At 50.9% G+C, this 24,230-nt stretch overlaps 1 protein-coding gene across 1 annotated transcript in view; it reads left to right on the forward strand.

Moving 5' to 3' along the window:
* The window catches only part of SMAD6 (SMAD family member 6), a 37,460-nt gene extending 14,614 nt beyond the window's left edge, over positions 1-22,846 (forward strand). The window contains exon 4 of the mRNA XM_036390013.2: positions 21,887-22,846. Within this exon, the coding sequence (XP_036245906.1) occupies positions 21,887-22,428 (542 nt within the window). The 3' untranslated portion in view covers positions 22,429-22,846. The remainder of the gene's footprint in view (positions 1-21,886) is intronic.
* The last annotated feature ends 1,384 nt before the right edge of the window (positions 22,847-24,230 follow it).

Below are 24,230 nucleotides of genomic sequence, written 5' to 3' on the forward strand. Positions count from 1 at the left end.
CCCCTGTCTGCAGGGGCTCCTGCTGGCGTGGAAGTGCTGTGCACAGCACATCCCTTTGCTTCCCTTTGCTCTTTCTTTTGCCCTCCACTGGCTGCTCCAAGGCCTGCCTGTGCTGTTCCTGAGCGTGGAGCTCACACAAGGCCCCGTTTGTGCGAGCCTGTGCTGGGAAAAGCCAAGTTTGTCCAGGGGGAAGAATGAGGCACTTGATTCACCCCCCCTGTGTGAGGCTGTGGGGTCTGGGAGCATCCCTGTCCTCCACAGGGAAGGCAAACATGGGCCGTGCTGGCTGGGAACTCCCAGGGTTCTGCTTTCCCTTAGTCCTGAATAAATGTTGCTCCTTTGGAAGCAATGCTGCATCTTCCCCTCAGCTCTGTGGCAAACGCAGTCATTGTGTCCTGATTTTTTGCCTGTTTATTTTTTTATTTGTTGCTCTTTAAACCCTACAGTGAGAGCTGTAGGTAAAAATGAACTATGGTTCAAAAAAGATATCCAAGCTATAGGTAAAAAAAGTTACAGGTTTTTTTTTCCAGCATTCTTCTTAAACTCCAGAGGAATTGTGACATAGCCCAACAGGAGCTCTCAGCGTGGAAGTGTTTAAGGCCAGGTTGGATGGAGCTCTGAGCAACCTGGTGTGGTGGGAGGTGTCCCTGCCCATGGAAGGGGGTGGAACAGGATGGTCTTAAAGGTCCCTTCCAACCCAAACCATTCCATGGTTCTGTGATCCAAAGCTTTGCCAAGTCTCACAGCAGTCAGTGGTGCTTATAAAAATCTCAGGCTCCAAGGTTAGATCTGGTTGGGTTTGTCTGGTGCAGCAGCTCGGGGTGTCCAGCTGTGAGAGAAGGGGCAGATGTGAAAATGAGCAGTTTAATGTCTCAGACCCAATCCTGCCCTATAAATTGTGCGTCTGCAGCTGCCACTGAGGGCTCAGGCTGCTCTGCCACGGCTCTGATCACTGTAACACTGAATCCAGCAGGTTTTGATTTTGCCTGCTCTGGAGAGCTCTTTCTGCTGAGGTTTTGTGAAGCCCTGGGAACAGGACAGTGTTTCCAGAGAGGCTGTGGGTGCAGAGCAGTCCTTGGTGGCAAGGCCAGGGCTCAGTTTCCCTGAGCGTTGTGGAGTCGCTTTCTGAGATCTGCAAAAAAAAACCCCAACAGAACACAAAAAAACCCAACAAAACTTTATGAATTGACCAGGAAGCCAGTAAAAATTAGTAGTAACAAGCTGATTTCAATGGAAATGGGTTTGCTGCTCTGCTGGCTGCCAACCATTTATGAGACTGGCCGGGTGCCGGGTCCAGCGCCGCATCCCTCACCCTCCTGCTGCTGGAAATCATTTGTGACTCCAAAAAAATAAATAACACTATTGTGGAGCTCTTTTTATGGCTGGGGCCTGAGCTGGGTGGCAGCTCTGCAGTTTGCAAGCCCTGCCTGGGGGCTCCCTGCTCCACCTCAGGTGGGTTCCTGTGGGTTTGCAGGGTGCAGGTGAGGACATGGGATGGGAGTTGCATCTGTGGGATGTTGGATCTGTTCCTGGATGTGACCCAGGGGAAGAGCTGGGTCAGTGTGGCTGTGCCAGGTCAGGGGTGTTGGGTGCTGTTGGGTGTTGTGCCAGCAGAGGTTTAGGATGGGTAATTTGGGAAATTTCATCCCCACAAGGGCTGTCCAGCCCTGGCACAGCTGCTCAGGCAGTTGTGGAGTCACCATGCCTGGAGGGATGTAAAAGCCGTGTGGCTCTGGCACCTGGGGACAAGTGGAATGGTTGGAGCTGCTGATCTTAGAGGGCTTTTCCAGCCCTATCCATTCTGGATTGCTCCTGCCTCTGGTGGGGACATCCCAGCCCCCCCAAGCCCCAGGGTGGTGTCCCAGGAGTCAGGAGCTGGCTCGTGTGGAGGACCAGCCCCCAGAACGGGCCCATTTCTGCTTTGGCTCGTCTTTAAATGCCACAGGGGTTCCCAGCATGGGAATTCATCTGGCTCTTCCATTTGCACCAGGCCTGTGCAGTGCTTGCACAAAGGAATGTGTGTGACTGAGGGGACTTCCACCCCAGCAGAACAAGGAAATTCCTAGGAGAGGACAAGCCAAGGTGAAGATCCTCTGAGTTCATGGAGCTGCTCTTCCCCCATTGCTGAGTTATTTGAATGGAAGGGAAATGTCAGCAGAATCATGTTTTTAAAAAAAAAAAGTCACTTCACAGGTTACAGACTAGGAGCACATTGGGCAGCTTCTTCATCACTGGAACAAGAAAATTGGAGTCATTCTTTATTCCCCAGTAATTACAGGCACATATTTTGAAATCTCCGTGTCTTTTCCATGTTGAATCGCCAGTGCAGACCTTCAGAGCAGGATTGGATTCAGCTGTGCTTGAAAGGGTCGGTCATTTGAGACTTCCAACATTAAAAGATCTTTGCAAATTAGTTTTGCTCTTGCCATGCTGAATTTGTTTGTGTAGAAAACCTCAGTAGATTTGGTATGTGCCTGTCTTTGAAGGGCTCTGCTTCAAAGGCTGCAGCTCTGGGTGTTTTATGTGCTGAGCTCTGCAGTCCCCTGAGCTCTGCTGCCTCGCTGGGAAGTGTCAGCTCATGTTAAACCTGCAGGAAGGAAAAGCTGAGCGTGGCTTTTCAAAGCTTTCAAGGAAACTGGATGCCCAGGGCTTATTCCTGTAGGAAACGGGTGCTGGAGCTGCATGTGCTGGTGTGTGTCATTGCTACAGCCCCAGGAATGGTTCTCTCCATGGCCCTTCCCTGGGGGTCAGAGGAAACCTCTGTGTGTTTGGAGAATTGGGGGTAGTTGGTCCCAGAAAATTCAGCTGAGATCTTGGCAGTGAGAACCAAACACAAGAGATTCAGTTGGACTAGAGCTAGTATTCAAACAAAGGTAAACAGTGAAAATAATATTGTGAAATTTCCTGATTCTTGGCTTGAAATGTGGGTTGTGGCTTTTTTTTTTTTCCCATAGAAATTGAATCTCAGAAGGGAAAATGGGAGAACCTGTCTCACATCCTGGGCTTGTGCATGTTTAGATCAGGTCTGTCACCAAACAGGTTTTGTTGGAGTGAGGCTGGAGCCCTTTCCCCTCCAGCCTGGTGTATCCGTGCACATCCCAGCGGGCTGCACTGTGGAACTGATCACTTTAAAACACAGAAACAGCAGAAAAAAACCCCATAAAATAGAAGGTGTTAATGGAAGGGCTGCCCCAGAGAAGGGCTGTCTGTGCCTGGACAAGCTGTGGAAGGTTTCTGTGAGTGCATTGTCCACTGTGGGAGCCTTGGGCTGGGGGGAAGGAGCTGCCCTGGCTGGGTGCATGCAGTAGGACCAATGCAGGTTTAACTGAGGACAAACCAAGCAGCACCAGGACATTGCTGGGAGCCAGCAGATAATCCCAGCTCAGCCCCGGGCCGGATGGCTGGCGCTGCTTTCCCCGCTCTTCCCCCTTTGCTCCCTCTCATTGAGATTTCGACACAATATTATTTTAATCCCCATCCTGTCGCCCCTCCTCCTCCTCGCTGTGCCCTTCCCTGCAGGCTCTCTCCCCCCATGCAGGCTCAGAGCTCTCAATGAGAAGCAGCTGCCTCCCAGAGCCCTCTCCCCTCGCAGCGGGGCCAGCCTGGCACCGGGTGGGTCGTGGCTGCCTGGCTCTCCTCCAGCCCCCTGAGCTTTTCCTGCTGTCTCTGTCCTCCCTCGGTGGTGTTTGTGCTCCTGGGATCTGGGGCTGGATTTGGAGCCATCCCACTTTGGAGCATCCTGGGGTGGGCACAGGGAGCACCCGGGTTTGGGATGTGCCGTGGCACTGCCGCCTCCAGCCATCGCTGCACAGCCCTGCTGGGGTTAGAGGTTGTTAAATTTTGGCTTTATTTGTTTCTCTCTTGTTTCTGTGGGTCAGACTGCCTCGGTGCAGATCCCTGGGGCTGAGTGTTTGGTGTGTGTTGAGCAGGAAGCAGCCCCTGGGATTTGGAGTCATGTTTTCCACCCTGTTCAAACGCCCCAGGGAGGTTTTAGGGATTCAGGGGATGCTGCCAAGGCAGGCAAGTGACTGAAAGCAGTTCAGGCATTAACAACTCACATGTGCCAGCTGCAGCAGGTACCAAACTCCTCACATCCAGCCTTCAGTGGCTCAGGGCAGTGGTGAGGGTGGGCACAGGCTGGTTTAACAGGGATGGAGCATTTCTGCAGTGCCTGGGTGAGTGCAGCCACCTGAGGGAAACAGCACAGGCTTATCTTGGAGCTTCTAGTCCTTATTTCTCCTTTGAAGTTGTGCTTAATGCTTGTGTCACATGAATGACCTGGAGCAGTGTGTAGGGTGTATGAAGAGCAGGCAGCAGAGATGTTTTTCCAGAGCTGTGTCTTTATCCTGGATTAGTGGTGGCACAGGGGTGAGACTCTGGCTCCTGCTGTGGGTGGTGCAGTTTGGAGGTTTGGTGGTCTCCAAACTACAAAGGCAACAGTGAGTGTTGAATGCAGATCCACTCCCAGCCTGGGAGCATCAGCTTGGATACCTTGGATTCATTCCCTGAGCTGTGATGCAGCAGACTGTGATGCAGAAAGAAATTCTCACCAATTCAGCATTTCACAGCTTCCAGAGCAGAGTTTTTCTGACTAACTCAACCCAGCAGGTCCGTGAGAAAGGGGGGATGAGAAAACACTTCCCTAGACATGCCAGAATTCCAGCGTGGCCCTTGGAGAGCTGTGGCCGTGGCTGCCTTCCCCAGGTGCCACCCAGGCTGGTGGCACTCCCAGAGCAGGGGGGAAATCCAGGCTGGCTCTTTGGAAATGCAGCAATTCCAGCGCTCCCAGAGCGGTGCCTCTCTGTTGGAGTGAGGTCCTGGGTGTTTATTTGAGGGAAGAGCAGCTCAGCCAAACATCCTGCTTTTAAACTCAGAAAGATGCCTGCAGCTCTGTTTGTGTGCAGCCTTCAAGTGCTGGGCTCTGGGCGTGGATGGGATTTGCAGGGAGGGTTTAGGGACAGCCTCCCTTGTTTTGGGGTTTCTGCTGCAGTGAAAGCTGGGATTTCCTCCTCATGGCACTGGAGAGCTGCAGCACACTTGCATCAAGATATCCAGTGTCAGGCAGGGAGCTGGATGTCCTGCTGGGCTCTGAAAATCCCCCTCCCCAAGCGGGCTGTTGGAGCCCTGAGTTTTGAGTCAAAATAAAAATCAGTGGGAAGTGCCAAGTTTGGGGGGGAGTCTTGGTTTTGGGTCAAAACCGCTGTGGTTTTGTTCCCCCCCTTGTTTCAATCCCAAGCACAGCCCTGCCAGAAACTTGGCTCAGCTTCCCCAGCAGAATTAGGGATGTATTTATGTTTCAGGGTTTGTCAGGAAACCTGAAACCAGGTGAGTTTGAACAAGGCCAGGCTCTGGCTGGGACAGGGCTGCGAGGAGGAGCAGCACAGGGATGTGCCTCAGGGAGGGCACAACCAGGACTTATTTTTGTAGACATTTCATAGCAGCAGGGCTAAAATAGAGTTGTTGCTCTGCCTTCTCCATTGCACTGAAAGGAGACCCTTTTTCTGCTGAGCAGAGCCCCTGTGGTGGCTGGGATGGGGCTCTGGGCTGGTCCTTCAAGCTGCAGGGGAAGTTTGTGGCAGCTCTTAGTTTCAACCATTGATTCTGAAATAATGGGCTCATGATAAGAGTTTTAACTTCACCCTGCCCTGCACAGCACAGCATTGTGCTTCTCCAGCCCCTGACATCCTTCAGTTAGGTAGGTGTAGCTTAATGCCACCACTTAGACATCAATTCTGTGTCTGCAGGTAGAGCACATCGATGTATTTATTCTCACAATCCATTTCCAGCTCCATTTCCTATCCAGAGTCATCCAGACAATGACACATTGCCCTTAAGATTTGAATTCCCTTAGTGAGATGTTGCTTTTGCATGTGATTAAAGAGCTAATAATGTTTTGGACCATTTTGATGGTGTTTGGGTAGCAATTTGTGTACTTAATCTCAGAATAATAGAGATGTCCATGTCTGAGATGGTTTTTTTAGATACTTAACTGCAGCCAACAGGGAGGAAGAGCCAGTTGAAGGGCACAGTTCATCTTCTCTCTACAGAACAGGGCTAAAACAGGGCAGATAAGTTGTTTCCCCATCATTCCCTGCTGGGGAGTGCAGGTTGGAGGGTCTGGGCTTCTTCACATGGATTTGGGGTGCTGTGATTTATCCTCGGATCAGCTGAGCCAGCAGAGAGGATTTGGGTGGTTATGAGGCACTGGAAAAGAAAAGAAAAATCACTATTTTTAAAAGAGGGAACTGTGGGATGTTGGCCACTGGAACAACCAGCAAAGTCCTCCGTGACTTCCCCCAGCACCATCTCCGCTGCCTCGTGGCGGGCTGGGAGCGTGATGTCATGGGCAGAAAATAGCCCCTGTTGTTATCAGAGTAAAAGTTGAATTTCTTGTAATCTGTGCCTGGGCTGCCGGCCCTTCCAGCCCTCCCTCAGCAGGAACCTGTGAGCACACCCCCAGCCCCTTCCTGATTGTTTTTCCAGCCCCATTACACAACAGCGCATTTGTTTGGATTTGCAAATTGGTCCCGAGCAGTGTCAATAGCTGGAGATACACACAGAGGGGAACAGACTTTATTTGGGTTTTAGGGCCTTGGGAGTGAAGGGAGCCAAAATAAATAGGGAGCTTTATCCTGGGCCGTGTTAGCCAAACAGCCCTGGGAGCTCCTGGGGAGAGGTTCAGTGCAGAGCAGCAGGGATGGAACCATCAGGGACCCCGGAGCGCCGGGCAGGACTCGCGGCTCAGGAACGTCCCCTTGAGCCTGGGCCGTTGTTTTTATTCCTTAATGATGGATTTACAAGGAAATAAGGACATCAGGGTCGGCAGCAGCACGCTGGGTGACTGAGCCCAGTTTTCTTCTGGCTTTGGAAACCACGTTGTGTTTATCAAGCTCTGTCATAGGAGAAATTCAGATTTTTGTTCCTCTGCTGCTGCTGCGTTGTCCTGCAGGAAAAACCTCGCCAGCATTTCCACTTCTAATTGGCTCGTGGCAGGTTTATCCCCATTTTCCTTGGATCTCTCTGCAGTTCCTCGAAGCTTTGTGGCAGAGCTGGGAGAGGCCAGGTCAGAGCTTCCTTGCATTGCTGGGCTGGAGTCTTGGGCTTGGTGGTTTGATGAGTTGTACCTTCTCAAAAAGCTCGAGGACTTCAGGTTTTCCTCTTCTGGAGCTGTTTGAGACACTGATGGTGGAGCCTTGCTCTGTGTCCCCATGGGCAATTCTGACTTCATCACTGAAACCACCCTGGAGCAGCCTGAGAGCTGCTAAGAAGGACAATCTGAACACCCAGGCCAATTTCTGTTGATTTTCAGCTGTCTAAATACAACCATGGTGAAGTCAGTGGAGTTACTTTGAATTTCTGGTCAATATTTGGAGCAGAACCTGGCTGTGCCCATGTGCAGCATGGGCGGATTTATTTGTTAAAAAAAAAAAAAAAGAGGAAAATATGATGGGGGTTGGAGAATAAATGGGGGGTGGAGAATAAGGCTCAGGCTCCCTTGTTCTTCCTGACTTTTTACCATCCGGAAAGAACTTTCCCTTTGGAAAGCAGGTTGCCTCAAGTGGCCCTGGTGGCTTGCTGAGGGCACTGGGTTATGACAATAAATAAAAGCCAACAGCACTTCTAGAAATGTGAGGAATGTGAAAATGTTTAAATGATTTAGTACCAGAAAACTTTATTTAAACATTTAATTGCAGAACATGCTTTCATCTTTAAAACATCAGTGTTTGAACTCCCATCCAAGTTTTTTCCAGACTTTCTATGTACTTCATCATATACAACAGCAAGCTGTGCTTTGCAGAGAGAATAAACTTCCAGTTCCCTGATTCCGTTTGTTGCTGTTGCCTCAGACGCACCTAAATTACAGTAGAGAAGCTGTTCTGGGGAAAAAATCCTAAACATGTTATTTCCTATGTTAAATAAGGTCTCTTTTCTTTGAAGAGTTGGAGCTGGTGAGTGCTGTGTCCAAGCAAATCCCACAAAGCTGCAGTTTCCCTGTGGAACCAGCCTGGATACGGATGTGTCCGTCAGCACATGGGGGATTTTTCCCAGTGCGAGGGAATATTCACCTTGGGAAGTTCATCTCCCCAAAAAGCACCAGGAGAGAGGCTGCTCTGGGTGGGTGGCACTGGTTTGGACTGGTGAGGGATGCAGCAGTGGGCTCTGACGAGTTGGGCTTGACTTCAAACCTTCCACAGGCACTGAAAAAAGAAAAAAATTTCATTCTTAAAACGGATGAGCATTAGCGGATTGTTTGTGAATTACATAATTCTGGAGTGTGAGAGCTGTGCTTTGAAGAGGAAAAACCTCAGGGCTCCATGCACACCACCACCCAGCAGCCATCAATCCCTGATTGTTTTCAAGGGCAGCCACGCTGGAGTCACCCCGTAGCAATGACTCAGTGCACATAAGCAGCTCCCTTTTGGGGTGAGCCCAGGGGATCAGCTTAGTAATGATTTTCCTGGGCTTGTGGCCTCAGGGCCCCTTGGGTGCAGCATTAGCATTGGAAATGTCCCTGTTTGTGTTCTGAGCGTGCACGGCCAGGGCCTGCCGTGCTCCGAGCTCCGCTGGGGAGATTTATGCTTCCTAAGTACATTGTAAAAGTTTTATAAAGTAGCTTAAATATTTACACAATAAGCATTTAAGGAAACAGTTATGCCTCTAAAGGAGCTGCTGATCCTTTGGGTCCATCAGACCATGGACATGAGGGTTTTTTAACTGTCTGACCTCCAGGAATTGCTTTTTTTTTTCCACCTAACTGGTTTTAAGCAGGCAAACAAATGGAAACTCATACACAGGAACCTATAAATAATGTTAATGACCTGGCTTGTATCCTCAAAAGCCAGGAAATTTAGGAACACGCCGGCGAGCTGGCCCTTTGCTCACTGAGGGTAGAAGGCGTCGCTGGGAGGGTTCCTGCCCAATATCCCACCTATCCCTGCCCTCTGGCAGTGGGATCCACTCCCTGTGTCCTGTTCCTCCATGCCTTGTCCCCAGGCTCTCTCCAGCTCTCCTGGAACCCTTTTAGGCCCTGGAAGGGCTCTGAGGTCACCTGGAGCCTTCTCTTCTCTAGGTGAACATTCCCAGCTCTCCCAGCCTGGATCCAAAGAGGCTCCAACCCTTGGAGCATCTCCATGGCCTCCTCTGGAATTGCTCCAGCAGCTCCATGTCCTTCTTTGCCTTGCATTTCCCCCAGCACAACCACCTTGCTTCTGCTCCCAAATTTCCTTTTGCAAGGCTCCAACGATGCTGCATCTCCAGGGAGCTCCGAAGGGCCTGTGCACCCCCCTTTTTATTTCTTGCTTCATCCAGCACCAGGCTGTGACATTGCCTGGAATTCCCCCCTCAGGAGCTGCCCCATCCCACTGTAAGGGTGGAATCCTGCACTGGTTTGGGTGGGAAGGGACCTGTGAGGATCATCAAGTCCAGCCCCCGTGGATGTGTTGAGAAGGTGGGAGGGTCCAGAGCTGGAGCTTTGCTTGGTCTGCTCCAAGCAGAGCATCCCAGGCCCCTTGGGTGACCTTTCCCTGTCGTTTCAGGCCAGCGGGAATGGGACCCCTTGGCTGGGTGGGTGCTGTGCTCCCCTCCCCAGCAGCACCCACCTCCCCTTCCCCTGTGCTTCCTGAGGCTCTCAGGGTTGGGTTTTTTCCTCCCGCTCGCACGGCAAACGGATGTTTAGATTCGAAAGGAAATGGGATTGCTGTTTGCTCGGCTCCTCCTGGAGCAAACAGCCCTTCAAAATAACTCCAGTGGCGTAAGTGCCAGGAAAAACAGCGGAGCCAAAACCTTGTAAGCAAATAATTGGCCTTTTTGTGAGAGGGCTCCTCTTCAGCTCCAAGTTTGCAAATCAGAGCTGCTCTTTTCACGTTTTGTTTTGAGGTTTTGCAATTCTTCTCAAAGCAAACAGATCCAGTACGTGCCAGATGGGTTTTACTGGTCCCAGAGTGCTGCTTCCAGGTGATTCCCCTGGGACACGCAGAGCTTTTGGGTGGGAAATGGGAGTTACTGGAGCTCTGGAGCTGAAATCTGGACCCCGGGTGCTGGGTGTTGCCCTGGAGGAGGTGGCCCTGAACGGTGCCCTCAGGGTGTCCCTGTCCCCGTCCCTGCTCCTGCAGGGCCCTTGGCCGGGGCTGTGGGAAGAGCTCGGCTTCCCCACGCAGCCCAGCCCAGCCTGCCTGAGTCACCCCGGGCAGGGAAAGGCTCAGCAGGTTGGGAAAACCAGCTGGAAACTGCCTGCCTGCCCCAGGGCTCAGCTTTGCCCCACAGCTGCACCCTCCAGGTGGGAAAACGGGGCCAGGACCACCCCAAAACAGCGACCCCAGAGGAGAGCCCAGGGAGCTCCCCAGGCTGAGCACTTCAGGGGTTTCTTTGGGGTTCCTGCCACTCCTGTGGTACCCCCAGGGGCTCATGCAGGGGAGCAGGATGGGTTTAAAACACAGCAAGTGATGAAGTGTCACCCAGACTGAGCTGTTTCACAGCTCTGCAGCCATCTCATCCCGGGTTTCAGCTGCTCAGCTTCCAGGGAAAGGGGTGGAAGGGGGGCTGCAGCCTCCCTGGGGTGTCCCTGAGCCCTCTTGGCTCTGAGGGGTTTACAGACACCATCACCCACCAGCATCCAGGTGCTCCTGTGGTGGAAAATGCTGAGTTTTGCAGGGTTGGTAGGTCTGACACAGAGGATGCAGAGGTGGCAGCGTGTCCTGCTCCCTCTTCATCTCCCTGTGGAAAAAGTCGTTTGAGTGACGACTGCAGACACTGAGGTGAGGTACAGGGGGAACAGGTACTTTTTTTAAACTTCATTTTATTTTTTCCTTTGGAAATGCAGCCTCTCACAGCCATGCTGTCACAGTTAAAATGAGGTTTAAATTACAGGGCTGGCTGTGGCTTTTTCCCTTTCTTTCAGAATTTTTGCCAACTTGCAATTTACTTAATGAAATCCTGCTATTTCGTTTAACGGGGATATTTTTTGCAGATGTTGATTTAACCCAGCTTTATAAAATATGTGAACTGTGCAGTTTCTTTCCTATTTTTAACAATTTAAGGATTCTAGTGCAGGACTTGACAGAGTTTATAACACCAATATCTGTTTGTACCATGTAGTAGTGGGCTTGACGATGAGGCTCCCACATCATCCACAGCACCATAAGAAACAGTGTGAAATGCTGCAATAATGGGCAAAAATTACCCAAAGTGGGAATTTGTGTGAGCTTTGTGAATGTATTTCTGGAAAAGTATCCAACCCTGGTTTTACACCCAGTTATTCTTCAGAGTTTTGCAGGGGGGTTCTCTACATCCAAGTGGATTCTTTATATGTGTGATATATATGGAATGAGGAAAAAAAAAAGGGTCTGGTTCGGGCTGGTGACAAGCTGCCTTTTGAATGTGTAATGCCCTGTGTTTCCCCCAGTATTCCTCACTTTATTTTTTAGAACGGATTTCCCCGGAGGGAGGGGAGGAATCTGCTATTTCTGCTGCAGTGCTGAGCTGAGGGAGTGCAGTGTTGAACTCATTATCCCTAAGGATGCCTTCACGTGCTCCCTTAATCTCCCTGGCCTTGATGTACAAAGAGCCCAACCTGCTCCCCTTCCTCTCCTTCCCTTTCCCTCTCCATGGGAAGGTCATTTCTGTGCTGCTTCTTCTGCAGTTTCTGAGTTCAGCCTTTGCTTTCAGCCCCAAAACAGCTCGTGGAGGAGTTGCAGCCACAAGCCCTGCATAGACCAGTCCTGAAAAGGTTATTTTTTTAGCTTGAAAATGCAGTTCCACTGGCTGTGTCCTTGCTATAACTCACAGCATGGAGGGACAGGACACAGGGAATGGCTTCCCACTGCCAGAGGGCAGGGATGGGTGGGATACTGGGGAGAAATTCTTCCCTGTCAGGGTGGGCAGGCCCTGGCACAGATTTTCCAGACAAGCTGGGGCTGCTCCTGGATCCCTGGAAGTGTCCAAAACCAGGCTGAACTGGGCTTGGAGCAACCTGGGATGGTGGAAGGTGTCCCTGCCCATGGCAGGGGTGGAATGGGATGAGGTTAAAGCTCCTTCCAACCCAAACCATTCTGTGATAACTCATTAATCCTTTTCTCCTAGAATATCCCAAGCAAAGCTGGAGTTGTCTGGGATTCATATTAGTGCAGCAGGACAGGATGTATTCCATGGAGTTCTCTGTGTATTTTGGCATTTTCCTATTTCCCCCCCCCCCTTTTTTTTTTTTTTTTTAAAGAAACTGTGGTTTGTAGAAATGAAAACAAGTCCTTCTTGGCCAGGGAGGGTAATTGGTGTGAGTCACCTCCAGACTCCGTGGGCAAGTACAGTGTGAGGAATCTGGGAGATGACACTGGGACATGGGGACTTGCAGAGGTCTGGGCTGCAGTCATGCTCTTCAGTGTTGTGGGTTTCATGCAAATACATTGATTTTCATCCCCCACCAGTTTTCTTGCTGTTTATCTGCACTTTAACAGGTTTTACAGCACCGTTCCAGGGAGTATAAAAATGTGACAGTTGGGCTCAATGATTTTAGAGTTACAGCTGTGACAATGCTACAATTCTTAGAAAAGATTCGTTTGATCTTCAGGGATGGTCTTGTCCCAGGTTAGCAGAAATGGTTGCTCTGTGCATGCACTTCTCTGGGCTGCTGGTTTGTGGGTTTTGCAGGAGAAGGGCCCCTCCATGCACACAGATGGCACAAGGGCTGTGTTTGTGGCACTCAGGAGCTCCTCCAGGAGATGCCAGCCCAGCATCCTCCCTGCTCCACTGTGCACGTCAGGGACCGACCCTGGGGCTTAAATCCCGAGTTGCTGAAGTCATTGTTTAGTCTTTGCTTGAAGTGGGAGTCAGAGGCCGTGGATGCTGGCCACGGGCAGTGGTGAGTGGACCAGCTGCCTGCTTGGAGCAGGGCTGGGGCAGCCCCAGCAGATGTTTACACACAATTCATGGAGCAGCTATCGGAAAATCTGGCGTGTGGGGGTGCCCACGCAGCCCTGGGCACGTAGGAAGGCAGGAGCCATCCCTGTGCTCCCTTCCACCTCTCCTGGTGGGATTCCTGCACCAGGCCCTTCTCATCCCTGCTCACCCCAATCCCATCGCAGCCCTTTCAATCCCTCCATCAGGCAGGAGCCCGAGACCTCCCCATACAGGTTCAGCCTTTCAGCATGACCAGGTTGGCCAGCACACCAGAGGGATTTGTTTCCTTGCAAAGGCCAGGCTGGCACCCAAAATCCTTTAATTCCCTGTAAAACCCCAGCAAATCCTCCACGAGCGGGGACTTGCAGGAGCCGTGGGCGTTGTGACAGCGGTGGCAGCCCCGCAGCCCCGGCTCCCTCTCGAGGTGCCTGCGCAGACAGAGAGGCTCGGGAGAGCTTCAGAAGGAGCAGGAGCCTGGCTTCTGGCCAGGCAGAGCAAAGCCTGAATTCCCATTCCTCTCACAGCCCCTGTCTGCTTCCCATATATGTGAGGGCACTGATACCAGGCTGGAGAAAAGTGCCTTTTTTTGGGGTTGCTGGGGAAGAATTATCAGAGGAGGGGAGACTTCAGCTGGAGCCCTTTTGGAGAGAGGGTTGGGTTGGAATAGAGGACACACAGCCTCTCTGGGGTCTGGGATGAGCCCTCTGGCACAGGGTTGGGTTGAAAGGCAGAGTTCCCAAGCTGAGACCTCGTGTCTGCCCGGCTCCGGACGCCACACCCAGCCGGCCAAGGAGGAGCAAAGCAGCTCATTCCCAGCTTGTATGGAGAAAAGTAGTCCTTGGGCTGCTGCTTGTGCCCCCTCAGGGAGCCTCCCTGTCACAGGTTGTTTTCCAGGTTGGGGATGGTTTCCTAAAACTCTCTCAGTCCTTGATACTCCCATGGAGCCAGCTCTGCCCTTGGAGGTGTCGCTGTGGCTGCTGAGAAAATCAGGGTGGCCTTGGGTTTTTTCAGCCCATTTGCTGCTCCTCACTTCACCTCTGGAAACCATTATTCTCAGGAGTAAATCCCGTGGAGGTGTGAGAGCAGGGAGAGGCTCTTGCTCCAAAGGGAATGGCTGGGGCTGGAGCAGTGCAGGCTCTCAAAATACGTCTGGTGATGGTGTTTTATTTGGTATTGCTTTGGTTTTCCTCCCAGCTCCACTCATTTCTGGTTAGGACACTAAAAATCTGCTGCAGCCACAGCCTGCTCAGGATCCTGTGTCCTGTCCAAGCTGCAAAGCCCAAAGTTCCCATTTCCCTGGTGTTTTGGGAAGTGGATTTTCTGTGATCAGCTGGGACATCTGAAGGAGGCCTCATGAAGGAGAAGCTGAGCATTCCCCTCTGGAAATGGCAAGTTTGGGTTGTTCCTGGAGGGAGCTGAGCTGTAATTTGGGGTTGGGCTGTGCAAGGAGGTGGTGATGGGCTGCCTGGCCTTTGCAGGACTGCCTTCCTGGTTTGGAGGAGCTCAGTGCCCATGGATTATCCAACAACTGGACATAAAAAGCAGCCAGTGCTGGGTCAGTGGTCCTGCTGCTGCTGGGGACACCCTGATGTTCTTGGGAAGTGTGGGAAATGAGGAGGCTCAAGCAGCATCTCTGCAGCCTCCTCACGACATCCTCACCACCTCAGCCTCTGGCTTCAAAACCAGCTCCAGCACTCAGTGCCCCCTCCACCCTGGGAGAAGCCTCTTCCTTGGAGGTCTTTTCCATCGTTAAGGATTGAGGATTAGTGCTGGTGTGAAGCAGCAGGGTTTGGTTTGGTGCAGCCACAGCCTCTGGCCCGTCCCCTGTGCTGAGGAGGTTCCCAGGCTGGGCTCCAGCGCCCAACGTGCTCCTCGCGAGCGGCGCGATGGAGGCGGGAAGGGGTGTTATTCCTGTTTCTCTTCTGAGGGACCTACTAATTAGTTTCTGCTTTTAAAAGGCTTTGAAGCGCTCAGCCGAAACTTCTCTGGGAGCGAAAACTATGATTATTTATATTTATCCCATTCCCCAGCGCCCCGGCCCCGCCGCGGCTCCGGCCGCTGGGAGGATTATCCCGCTGCCCCAGGGGAGGCTGACAGCACCCACAGCTGCTCTGCCGAGCCACAACGGCTTCCAAAGGCAGGGAGAGCCCCGGAGATCCCATTTGGACATCCCAGTCCCTGCCCACCCCCTGGGATGTGGCTGGGATTGCAGCCCCCGGACTGGTGAGCAGCGGGAGCGGCGTGGGGAAAGGAGCCTTGCACATCACAGCTGTGGCTGCAAGGGAGATCTGCTATCCTGTGATTTATGGGGTGATTTCTCCCAGATCCTCAGCGTTTTTCAGGCTCTAGGGGAACAAAAAAGGGAACTACACACATGGTTGGGTGGAGGACCTGAAAATGTGCGAGTTCTCAATGTAAAAGTGGGGAAAAGAGGGGGCTTCCCCCCATTTTTGTCCTGGCTTCCCTCACCCTGCTGCAGAGGGCACTTTTGGGAATGAACCTTCTCTCCCCTGTGAGTGGAGCTGGTGCCTTGCCAGGAGCAGGCAGAAGAAAAAGCCAATCCCAACCAGACGACACACGGAAGATTTTCATCAAACCTCCGGATTTTACAGAAAATCAAACAGTGGGGACCTTCCCTCGCCCAGCCCTTCCCCTGTGGTTTTCACCAGCTCGTTTTTCTCCCCATTTTCCAGCTGGTTGGGGCACAGGGGTGGATGCTCAGGGAGATGCCAAGCACGACCCCAGGATTTTGCTGGGTTTGGGTTTATCCAGGGCTGGTTTCCAAGAGGGCAGAAGTCCCAGGCAGGCTGTGGTTGATGACAGCTCTGAGGCTCTCAGAAGTGGCAGCCAGCGTGGGCGGTGACGTTCAGGGCTCCTTTTGAAGCTGTATTTACATTGTTGTGCTCCCTAGGACGTGCCAGGTGTAACGCAGGTACCTGGAGCTGGAAAAGCCATGGATGTGCCTGAAAGCTCTGAGCAAGACGGGCTGAGGTTAATGGAGACTGTTGGACTCGAAAACATTTTAAAAATATCGCCTAAATCTCTGAAAACTTGGCGTTCAGAAGAACACATAAAAATGTCAGGGAAAAATACCCGAGTTGGGTTTTTCCAGTTTTCACCCTTGGCTGAAAAATCCTTTCTAAAACAGGGGATCTGGGGAGAAAAACAGTGCTAAAATACCTTAAAATCATGTTCTGGACTGTGGATTTAATGGCCAGGGAAGGTCCATTAGAAGAAAACTCCTTGAGTTTAGCTTAAAAATAAGCTAACTGATGATGACTTCCAAATTTCCGGGCAGAACTAAACATGGCATGTGTTTTGCTTTGAAGGATATAAAAAAAAATTAGCATGAGCTGATGATTTTGCAGAGTGGTTTCTTTTATGCAGAGAAAATTGTTTTCATCCTCATTCTTGGCATTGGTTCCTTGTCCTGTGTTGCTTTTGTTTCTTGGGCTGCCATGGAAATGTCCCCCTTTCCCCCCAGGCCTCTCCACACACCTCTTGCACCGGCTCTGGTGCTTGTCAGACCCTTTTTTTTTAACTAATTTAATTAATTAACCCAACGCAAGTGTTCCTCAGAGTTAATCATCTCCTGGGTTAACAAATTAAATCTGCTGGAGGAGGAGGCTGGGGAGCAGCAGAGCTCTGCTCCAAGGGAAGGCCTGGAGGAGGAGGAGGATGGTGGCCATGGTGGGGAGGGCTCTTCTCAGCTGTCTTCCCATGGTTTTTTGGGATAAATGAGCTGAACTGGTGTCCATGGCTGCTCAACAGCCACATCCAGCACGAGGAACGTGCCTTGTGGGGGGGACCCTGCAGTGACAGTGGTGACACCAGGTTATTGACAACATAAAATCTCATTCTTGTTTTGTAGTTGAGGTGGGAGCTGGGCTGAATCCTTACATTCAGTGGAGTAAACCAGAAACCAACACCAATCAATATCTGTTTGCACCATGTAGGAGTGGGGTTGGACAATGAGGCTCCCACATCATCCACAGCCCCATCAGAAACAGTGTGAAATGCTGCAATAATGGGCAAAAATTACCCAGAGTGGGAATTTGTGTGAGCTTTGTGAGTGTATTTCTGGAAAAGTATCCAACCCTGGTTTTACACCCAGTTATTCTTCAGGGTTTTTGCAGGGGGATTCTCTAAATGCTGCGATAATGGGCAAAAATACCCACCTGCCTTTTCCCCTCAGGAGCAGCTTCCCTGGAGAAACCAAGGAGGAGTTAGGCAAGGGGACTGAGCTGTCCTGTCCTCAGCAGGATTTTCACCTGGAGAAGCTCCTGCCCAGCCTCCTGTGTCTGTTCCCTGCTGGGATTAGGATGTTGCCCTCAATACACACGGTGTGCCCAGCATTGGGGTGCTCCCACGGTGGGACCAAGATGGGGTCCCCAAGCCCTTTGAGGTGCCCTCAAGGTGCCATTCACAGCTCCCCCTAAGGATGGGCAGCCAGCAGGGCTGGTTTGTGTCCCCTGAGGGGCCCCCCATGCTGGGGACAGCTCCAGCCTCTCCCCAGCCCAAGGGGCCGTGCTGGGGTTGGTGCTGGTGGCAGGGGGGCTCTGGGGGGCACAGTGATGCATTCCAGCTGAAACTTGTAAGGCAGAGGTACTTTAAGTATATTGGCTTAAAGAAAATGGTTGTGAGCTTTGCTGGGGCAGATTGACAATTAATTTCTCTTTTTTTTTCTTTTTTTTCTTTCTTTTTTTTTTTTTTTTTCTTTGCAGGGCCATAAAAATTCCATTTCTCTGTGGAAAGTTTTAACCCCTTCTTACCCTGGCGCTTGTTTCCAGGGGTATTAATGGGGGATTATTTTAAGTGATGGCTCCCCAGTGAACTGTTAATAGATTTTGGGGAAATGTGTGTGTTCTTTGTGCTGGGTTTTTTATCTGGACCATGTTCACAGTGCCCTGTGTATGGCTGTAACCTTCCTGCTTCCCTGCTCCTGTGTGTCGGGCAGTGTAAATACAGATCTGTGCTGTGGCAGAGGGGAGGAAAAAGACTGAGCATGGGTCTGATAGTCCAAAAGTGGAGTAAAAGTGAGTGGAAAGGTGTTGGGGCAGGGTGTACCTGAGCTCCATGGGGAGTGGGCTCTCTGGTGGGAGGACTTCTGAATATCCTGCTTCATTTCCAGGTTGCCCAGATGTGCATTAAGTCCCCGTCCCATCTGGAGAGTGCAGTGATTTATTTTTCATGTGCATGGTCTTCCCTATGGGCAACTCTTCAGTGTGTTTTGAGAAGCTCTTCCTTGCAGCCATGTATTGAGGGGGCCATTTGACCTGCTGGGAGGAGGTTTGGTGGCTTTGGAAAAGCCAAGGAGTGAATCAGAGCCGTTTGTTTCATGTGCTTCGTGATCTGCCCATGTTTTCCATCCTGCTTTCAAGTGCAAAATCAAGCAGTGGGACTGTGCAACGTTTTGTTTTGGAAAAAAGCATCTTTCTTTTCTCTTTTAAAGCACTCCTTTGAACTTTACTGGCATAAAACGCTGTCAAATCACAAATAGTCTCAAACCTCAAGTTATTTTCTTTACCTCCACACTCTGCAGGGAGTGACAGCATCAGTGCTGCTAACGCCGGGAGGATTTACAGTGTTTGCTCTCTGCATTTATTCCCAGAGCCAGATTCCTTTTGCCTGAGCCATGCAGGAGCCTTTTCCCTTTAAATTCTGGGCTGGATTCTCCTATCTTGTTCCTTTATCTCTAATTGTTTGAATTCACTTTGGGATGTGCTACGAGGCATGGCTGTGTGGAGGAGCAGTGGTGGAGGAAGGAGGAAACTCGAGGCAGAGTTTCAGCCCCTCCATCTGATGGATGAAGGTGGCTTTGATGGAGGAGATAGCCCTGACGCCAGCCCCTCTGGAGCTGCTACAAGTTGTAGCTGCCTACAATGATAGTTGTTAAAAACCCCTCCTGTACCACTGCGGGACTCAAATATTTTCCTTTCTTCAAAAAGAACGCTAACAAGCCCGCCTCTGTTCCAGCAGAAGTGGGAGGGGGGAAAAAACAGAACAAAAAGTGGATTTTCTTGTCTGTGCATAAAGGGCAGCATGGAAAAAAAGAGGAGGGAAAAGTGGAATATTTATTTAAAAGGCAGAGGAGGAGGTGGTGGTGTGCCGGCCGCCCCTGCTCTCTGCAGAGTGGTAGTGCCTAATAGCTGGAGGCGAAACTAATACTTGGCAGGGGATGAGACACAGCACAGGCCCCCCTGATTTGGGGGCTTGCTGAAGTGCTTGTTTTATGTCAGGGCTGCGGGATGAGTTCATCTTTGCAGGAATTGGTTGAGTGCACTGGGAGATAAAAGGAGGGAGAGGAACCCAGCGCAGCACGGGGAGCGCTGGTGAGGGACCCTGAGAGCTTCCTGTGAGCAGGGGCTGCTCAGATGAGCCTTGAGCTGTCCCCTGCCAGGGGGTCACTTCCCTGTGGGCTGCTTTTTTTTGGATTTTAAAGCCTTTCCTCTCCCTTGGCCAGAAGAAGTGGGTTGAAAGGAAACTTCTCCTTTCTTGAGGTGCAGTTACCTGAAAGTCACATTGTCACCTGCTGGAAGGAGCACAGGACTTCTCCAGGAGTGCTGTGAGCTGGCACTGCCAGGCAGGGGCTGTGGGATGACAGAGATGAGGAGCTCACTGGCAGGGGGCTGCATTCATGGATGGATGGAGGGGGAAGTTCCTGCCTTAAGTTGCATGGAAATGCTTTTAATAAAGCTCTTTCAAATGCATGTGAAAATCATCCATGTTTTCATGGGTGATTCTGCTTAGATATTTGCCAGTTCCTGGAAAGCAGAGATGGCACCAGGGCTGTTGGCACTTGCAGCAAGATATTTTTGTAGGATAGGCACTGTTTTCCTCCAGATTTACTTTCCCCCCCTTGTATATTAATTTGCACTAAACCATGAGAAACTCCTATTTAAATGTTTATTGCTGACTGTTCCCCTGATTAATGGAGCTGCTGGGGACACTGGAGGTTTGAAGTTGTCCCATCCTTAATCTGTAAGGGAAATGCAGGGGCTGAGCAGTAGTTTCTCAAAAATGTAATAACAAAACCAACATAGCTAATGGGCATGGAGGGCTTTGTGGAGGTTGGGAGGTTAAACAGATGCAGAGCTCAGTAATTGCTACCAGCCTCCAGCCCCGGCACATGAAAGGCTCTAAGCTGGTCTGTAGCCCCCAGATCACTTGAGTGGGACAGCAGCAAAGTTCAGTGTTTGGGGAAAGCTTTGGGAAGGCATTGGGAGAACTGTAGGATGTCCCAGGGGAAAAATGACTGTGGAAACTGGATGCTAGGGAAGATGGATGGGTCTCTTAGCACCCTGGTTCAGTGGAAGTTGTCCCAGTTGATTGACAGAGGGACGGACTGAGATGGTGTCCCCAGAATGTGACCTGTGGTGGGTGAAGGGGCTGCTTCAGGCTGATGAGCATTGCCCACAGCAAAGGGCATCCTGCTGCCTCCCTGCCTGCCCCGTCACCCCCTCCCCCACGGCCCTCCCCTTAAATTTGTATAGTTACAACTCCAGTTAAACTCCAACAAAGCCGCTTAATTCAAAGCTGGTTAATGGGGAGGGGAGCCCGCTCTCCTCCGGGGTAATTTGAGCCTGAAAAGAAGCAGGGCTGGAGGGCTGGGCCTGAAATCCGGTGTGTCAATGGGGGCTCTGGAGCAAAATAATGGCATCACCCCGCGGGCGAGTTAATGGGACATGATGGCACGGAGGCACCGGGGTCAGCAGGCCACGGGCACGTGAGGGATTGTCAGGGAGCTTAATGCTGGCCACGGAGCACAGCCAGCCCAGAGCAGAGCTCCTCACTGGAAATTCCACGGCGGTTTTCCCTTAACCGGTGCGGCAGGAGCAGGAATGATGTTCAGCAAGTGGTTAATTCGCCCTATTTGGGGCTCCTTCTTTTCCTGTCTTCCTTCTGGAGACATCATAAATTCTGGAGGCATCATAGATTAAACAGATTTCTGGCAGCCTGCGTCCCTCCCGTCTTCCCTGAGTGTAATTCCTAGAAAGAAGAGACGTCTCTCATTGTCTGGAGAGTTCCAGTGGGTTTTTAGAAGGACATGTATAGTTCCTAGCAGCTACTCCCCCTTGGCATGAAACACTTCCTCAGATTTCATGTTCCCCATGGGAACATCAGCGTGGCTGTCAGAGAATATTACACTGAGGAGACACCCGGCGGGTCACTCATCCAGGCACATCCTGGACATCCTGGGGGTCAGCTCGGCACAAGTTTGGCCTGGAAGGTGGGGTTACAGGGGTGCTGGGGAGCCACCAGGCTCAGGATTCCGGGACAGTGTCCATACCGGCTCCAGTGGGAGGAATGCAAATATCCTGAGGACACGCGGGCCCAGCTATGGATGCAGAGTTGGACATTAAATGGAGAGAGATGTGCTGAGCTCAAGGGAGATGGTGGGCATCCTGTGGGATCTCCAGCCTGGGCTTGAGCCACCAGTCTTAGTGGCATTTAACACCACTGAAGACAGGATTTGGGTTGAGCACCAGCCTTGGGTTGAAGATGGACTTTGGGTTGAGCACAAACTTTGGGTTAAACAGAACTTTTGAGGTGAACGCAAATTTTGGGTTAAATACAAGTTAGGGTTGAACACAAATACAGGGTTGAACATGAAGTTTGTGTTGAACACAAGCTTTGGGTTGAGCACGAGTTTTAGGCTGAGCATGAATTTCAGGTTAAATACAAGTTTAGGTTGAATATGGAGTTTGTGTCGAACACAAGTTTTAGCTTGAGCATGAACTTCGAGTTAAATTCCAGCTTTGGCTTGGACACAAGTTTTGAGTTGAGTGTGAAATTTGTGTTGAACACAAATTTTGGGTTGAGCACCGTCTTTGGGTTGAACATGAGATTTGTGTTGAACGCAAGGACTGGGTTGAGCGCAAGTTCAAGTTCTCACTGAGCAGAGCTGATGGGTGGGAGGAGCTGTTTCCCAGGCTCTATCCCTGTGGTTCCCCAGGTGATCCCAGCACTCCTGACTCGCTCTCTGTCCCCACAGACGCCAGCACGTCGCCCGATGCCGTGAAGAGGAGCCATTGGTGCAACGTGGCCTACTGGGAGCACCGGACGCGCGTGGGCCGCCTCTACACAGTGTACGAACAGTCTGTCAGTATCTTCTACGACCTACCTCAAGGAAACGGCTTCTGCCTCGGACAGCTAAACCTGGACAACAGGAGCGAGACTGTGAGAAGGACTCGAAGTAAAATCGGCTACGGGATTTTACTGAGCAAGGAACCGGACGGGGTGTGGGCCTACAACCGCAGCGAGCATCCCATCTTCGTCAACTCCCCGACACTGGACATCCCCAACTGCAGGACTCTGATCGTGCGCAAGGTGATGCCGGGCTACTCCATCAAGGTGTTTGACTACGAGAAGTCCTGCCTGCTGCAGCACACGGCCGAGCTGGATTACGCAGACGGGCCCTACGACCCCAACAGCGTCCGGATCAGCTTCGCCAAGGGCTGGGGGCCCTGTTATTCCAGACAGTTCATCACGTCGTGTCCGTGTTGGCTGGAGATCTTACTCAGCAACAACCGGTAACTCTCCGAGGAAAGGAAAACATCAACGACAACAAAACACACACACACAAAAAGAAAAAAAAAAAAAGAAAAAAAAAAAAGACACAGACTATCCCAAATATCATCTACCTAGATTTAATATAAAGTTTTATATATTATATGAAAATATATATTATACTTGTAATTATGGAGTCATTTTTACAATGTAATTATTTATGTATGGTGCAATGTGTATATGGACAAAAAACAGAAAATGCACTTTGGCTTATATAATTCTTTCAATACAGATTTTTAAAAAAAAAAGAAAAAAAACAACAAAAATTATACAGCAAAAATAGGAGAAAGCCCTAATTTTGATGTATGGTTTTTTGAAATATTATTAATACCCAGACAAAAAGCTAATACCAGTCACTCATTGATAATAAAGTATTCGCATTATGGGGGGGGATTTGTCTTTTTTCTTCCCCCCCCCCCAGCTGAAGTTGGCAGCAGTCAGGGGGGTTCCAGGGGGCAGCTGCTGTCTCCCATCTCAGCCAGGACCCTGGAAAAGCAATAAATGAGTTGGAAGGCTGCAGCTGGCTCCAAGAGGAGGGTGAGTGAGGCCAGTTGGAGTGCCAGGGAACACTGGGAGGAGGTGAGAGGAAGATCTGTAGCTCTTCTCACCCAGGGCTGTCTGACCTCTCTGATAACACAGAACAGGGTGGGGATGAGGGTGCACATCCATGCTGTGCAGATTATTCTTCATCAGTGCTAATCAGTAGGTCTTGGAGAAAAGCAGAATATTGCACGGCCACAAAGCTGCCCAGCAGGACCAGTTTGGATTTTTTCCCTTACCCAGGGGTTGTCTGTGAGCCCTGCACGTCCCAGATGTGTTTGATGGTTGAGAAACAAATGGAGGTTTTGGACAACTCATGGTTGGGTGGATCCTCCACTGGAGCATGGCCTGGATTTTGGGAACGTCTCCAGTGCCTCAGAGGAGCCATGAGCAGCTTTGTCCTGTAGATCTCCCAGTCTGTCATCCAGGCAATAAATGATCCAGGAGTGTTTGGGAAGAATATATTTACTCTGAGGAGCAGCTGCAGCCAAAAAAATGTCCTGGTCAGATGTGCCTGTCTCAGCTGATTTACTCTGCCTGGAAATCCTGGATAAAATCAGCTCCTTTGCTCTGACTTGTGCTGGGCCTGGCAGGGGCAGGTTGGACACGGGCTTTGCTTGGTCAGGGAAGTTATTTATTGCCAGGGAGGAGCTCTGCCAAGTCCTGGAGTTCTGCTACAATTCCAGTCTGTGCCTTTGGTTTCCATAAAATCCCAGCCTCTGGAGCCCAGTGACTGGGAAGCTTTCAAGGTTGCAGAGGATGTTTTTGTCACCTTCGTATTTGCAGAGAAAAAGATTCAATGAGACCTCAAAGGGTTAAATAGGGCCTGAATTTACCACTCAAAAGCTCTCCTGATGCATGTCAGGGTCCTGCATTTTGGCACCTGGCCCTGATGTTCCTGCCACAGCCACGAGTGAGGATGGGGAATTGCAGAATTGTGGAATCCTGGAATGGTTTGGGTTGGAGGAGACCTGAAGTGTCACCTTGTTGCACACCTTCCATCCCAGGGTGCTCCAAGCCCCGTCCAGTCTGGCCCTGGACATTTCCAGGGATGGAGGAAGGTGGGGGCTGCATCCCACAGGACTGCAGGAACCTGCAGGAACCTGGGTGGATGCTGGAGAGATCTGAGCAGGGAATGTTGCAATGACATTCCCGCAGTCATTTTTCAAATTATAACCATATTTGATGTTTAATTAGGAACACATTGGTTGAATTCCTGCAGCATCAGT

This window comes from Molothrus ater, chromosome 13 (assembly GCF_012460135.2).
Source record: "Molothrus ater isolate BHLD 08-10-18 breed brown headed cowbird chromosome 13, BPBGC_Mater_1.1, whole genome shotgun sequence".
NCBI classification, from domain to species: domain Eukaryota; kingdom Metazoa; phylum Chordata; class Aves; order Passeriformes; family Icteridae; genus Molothrus; species Molothrus ater.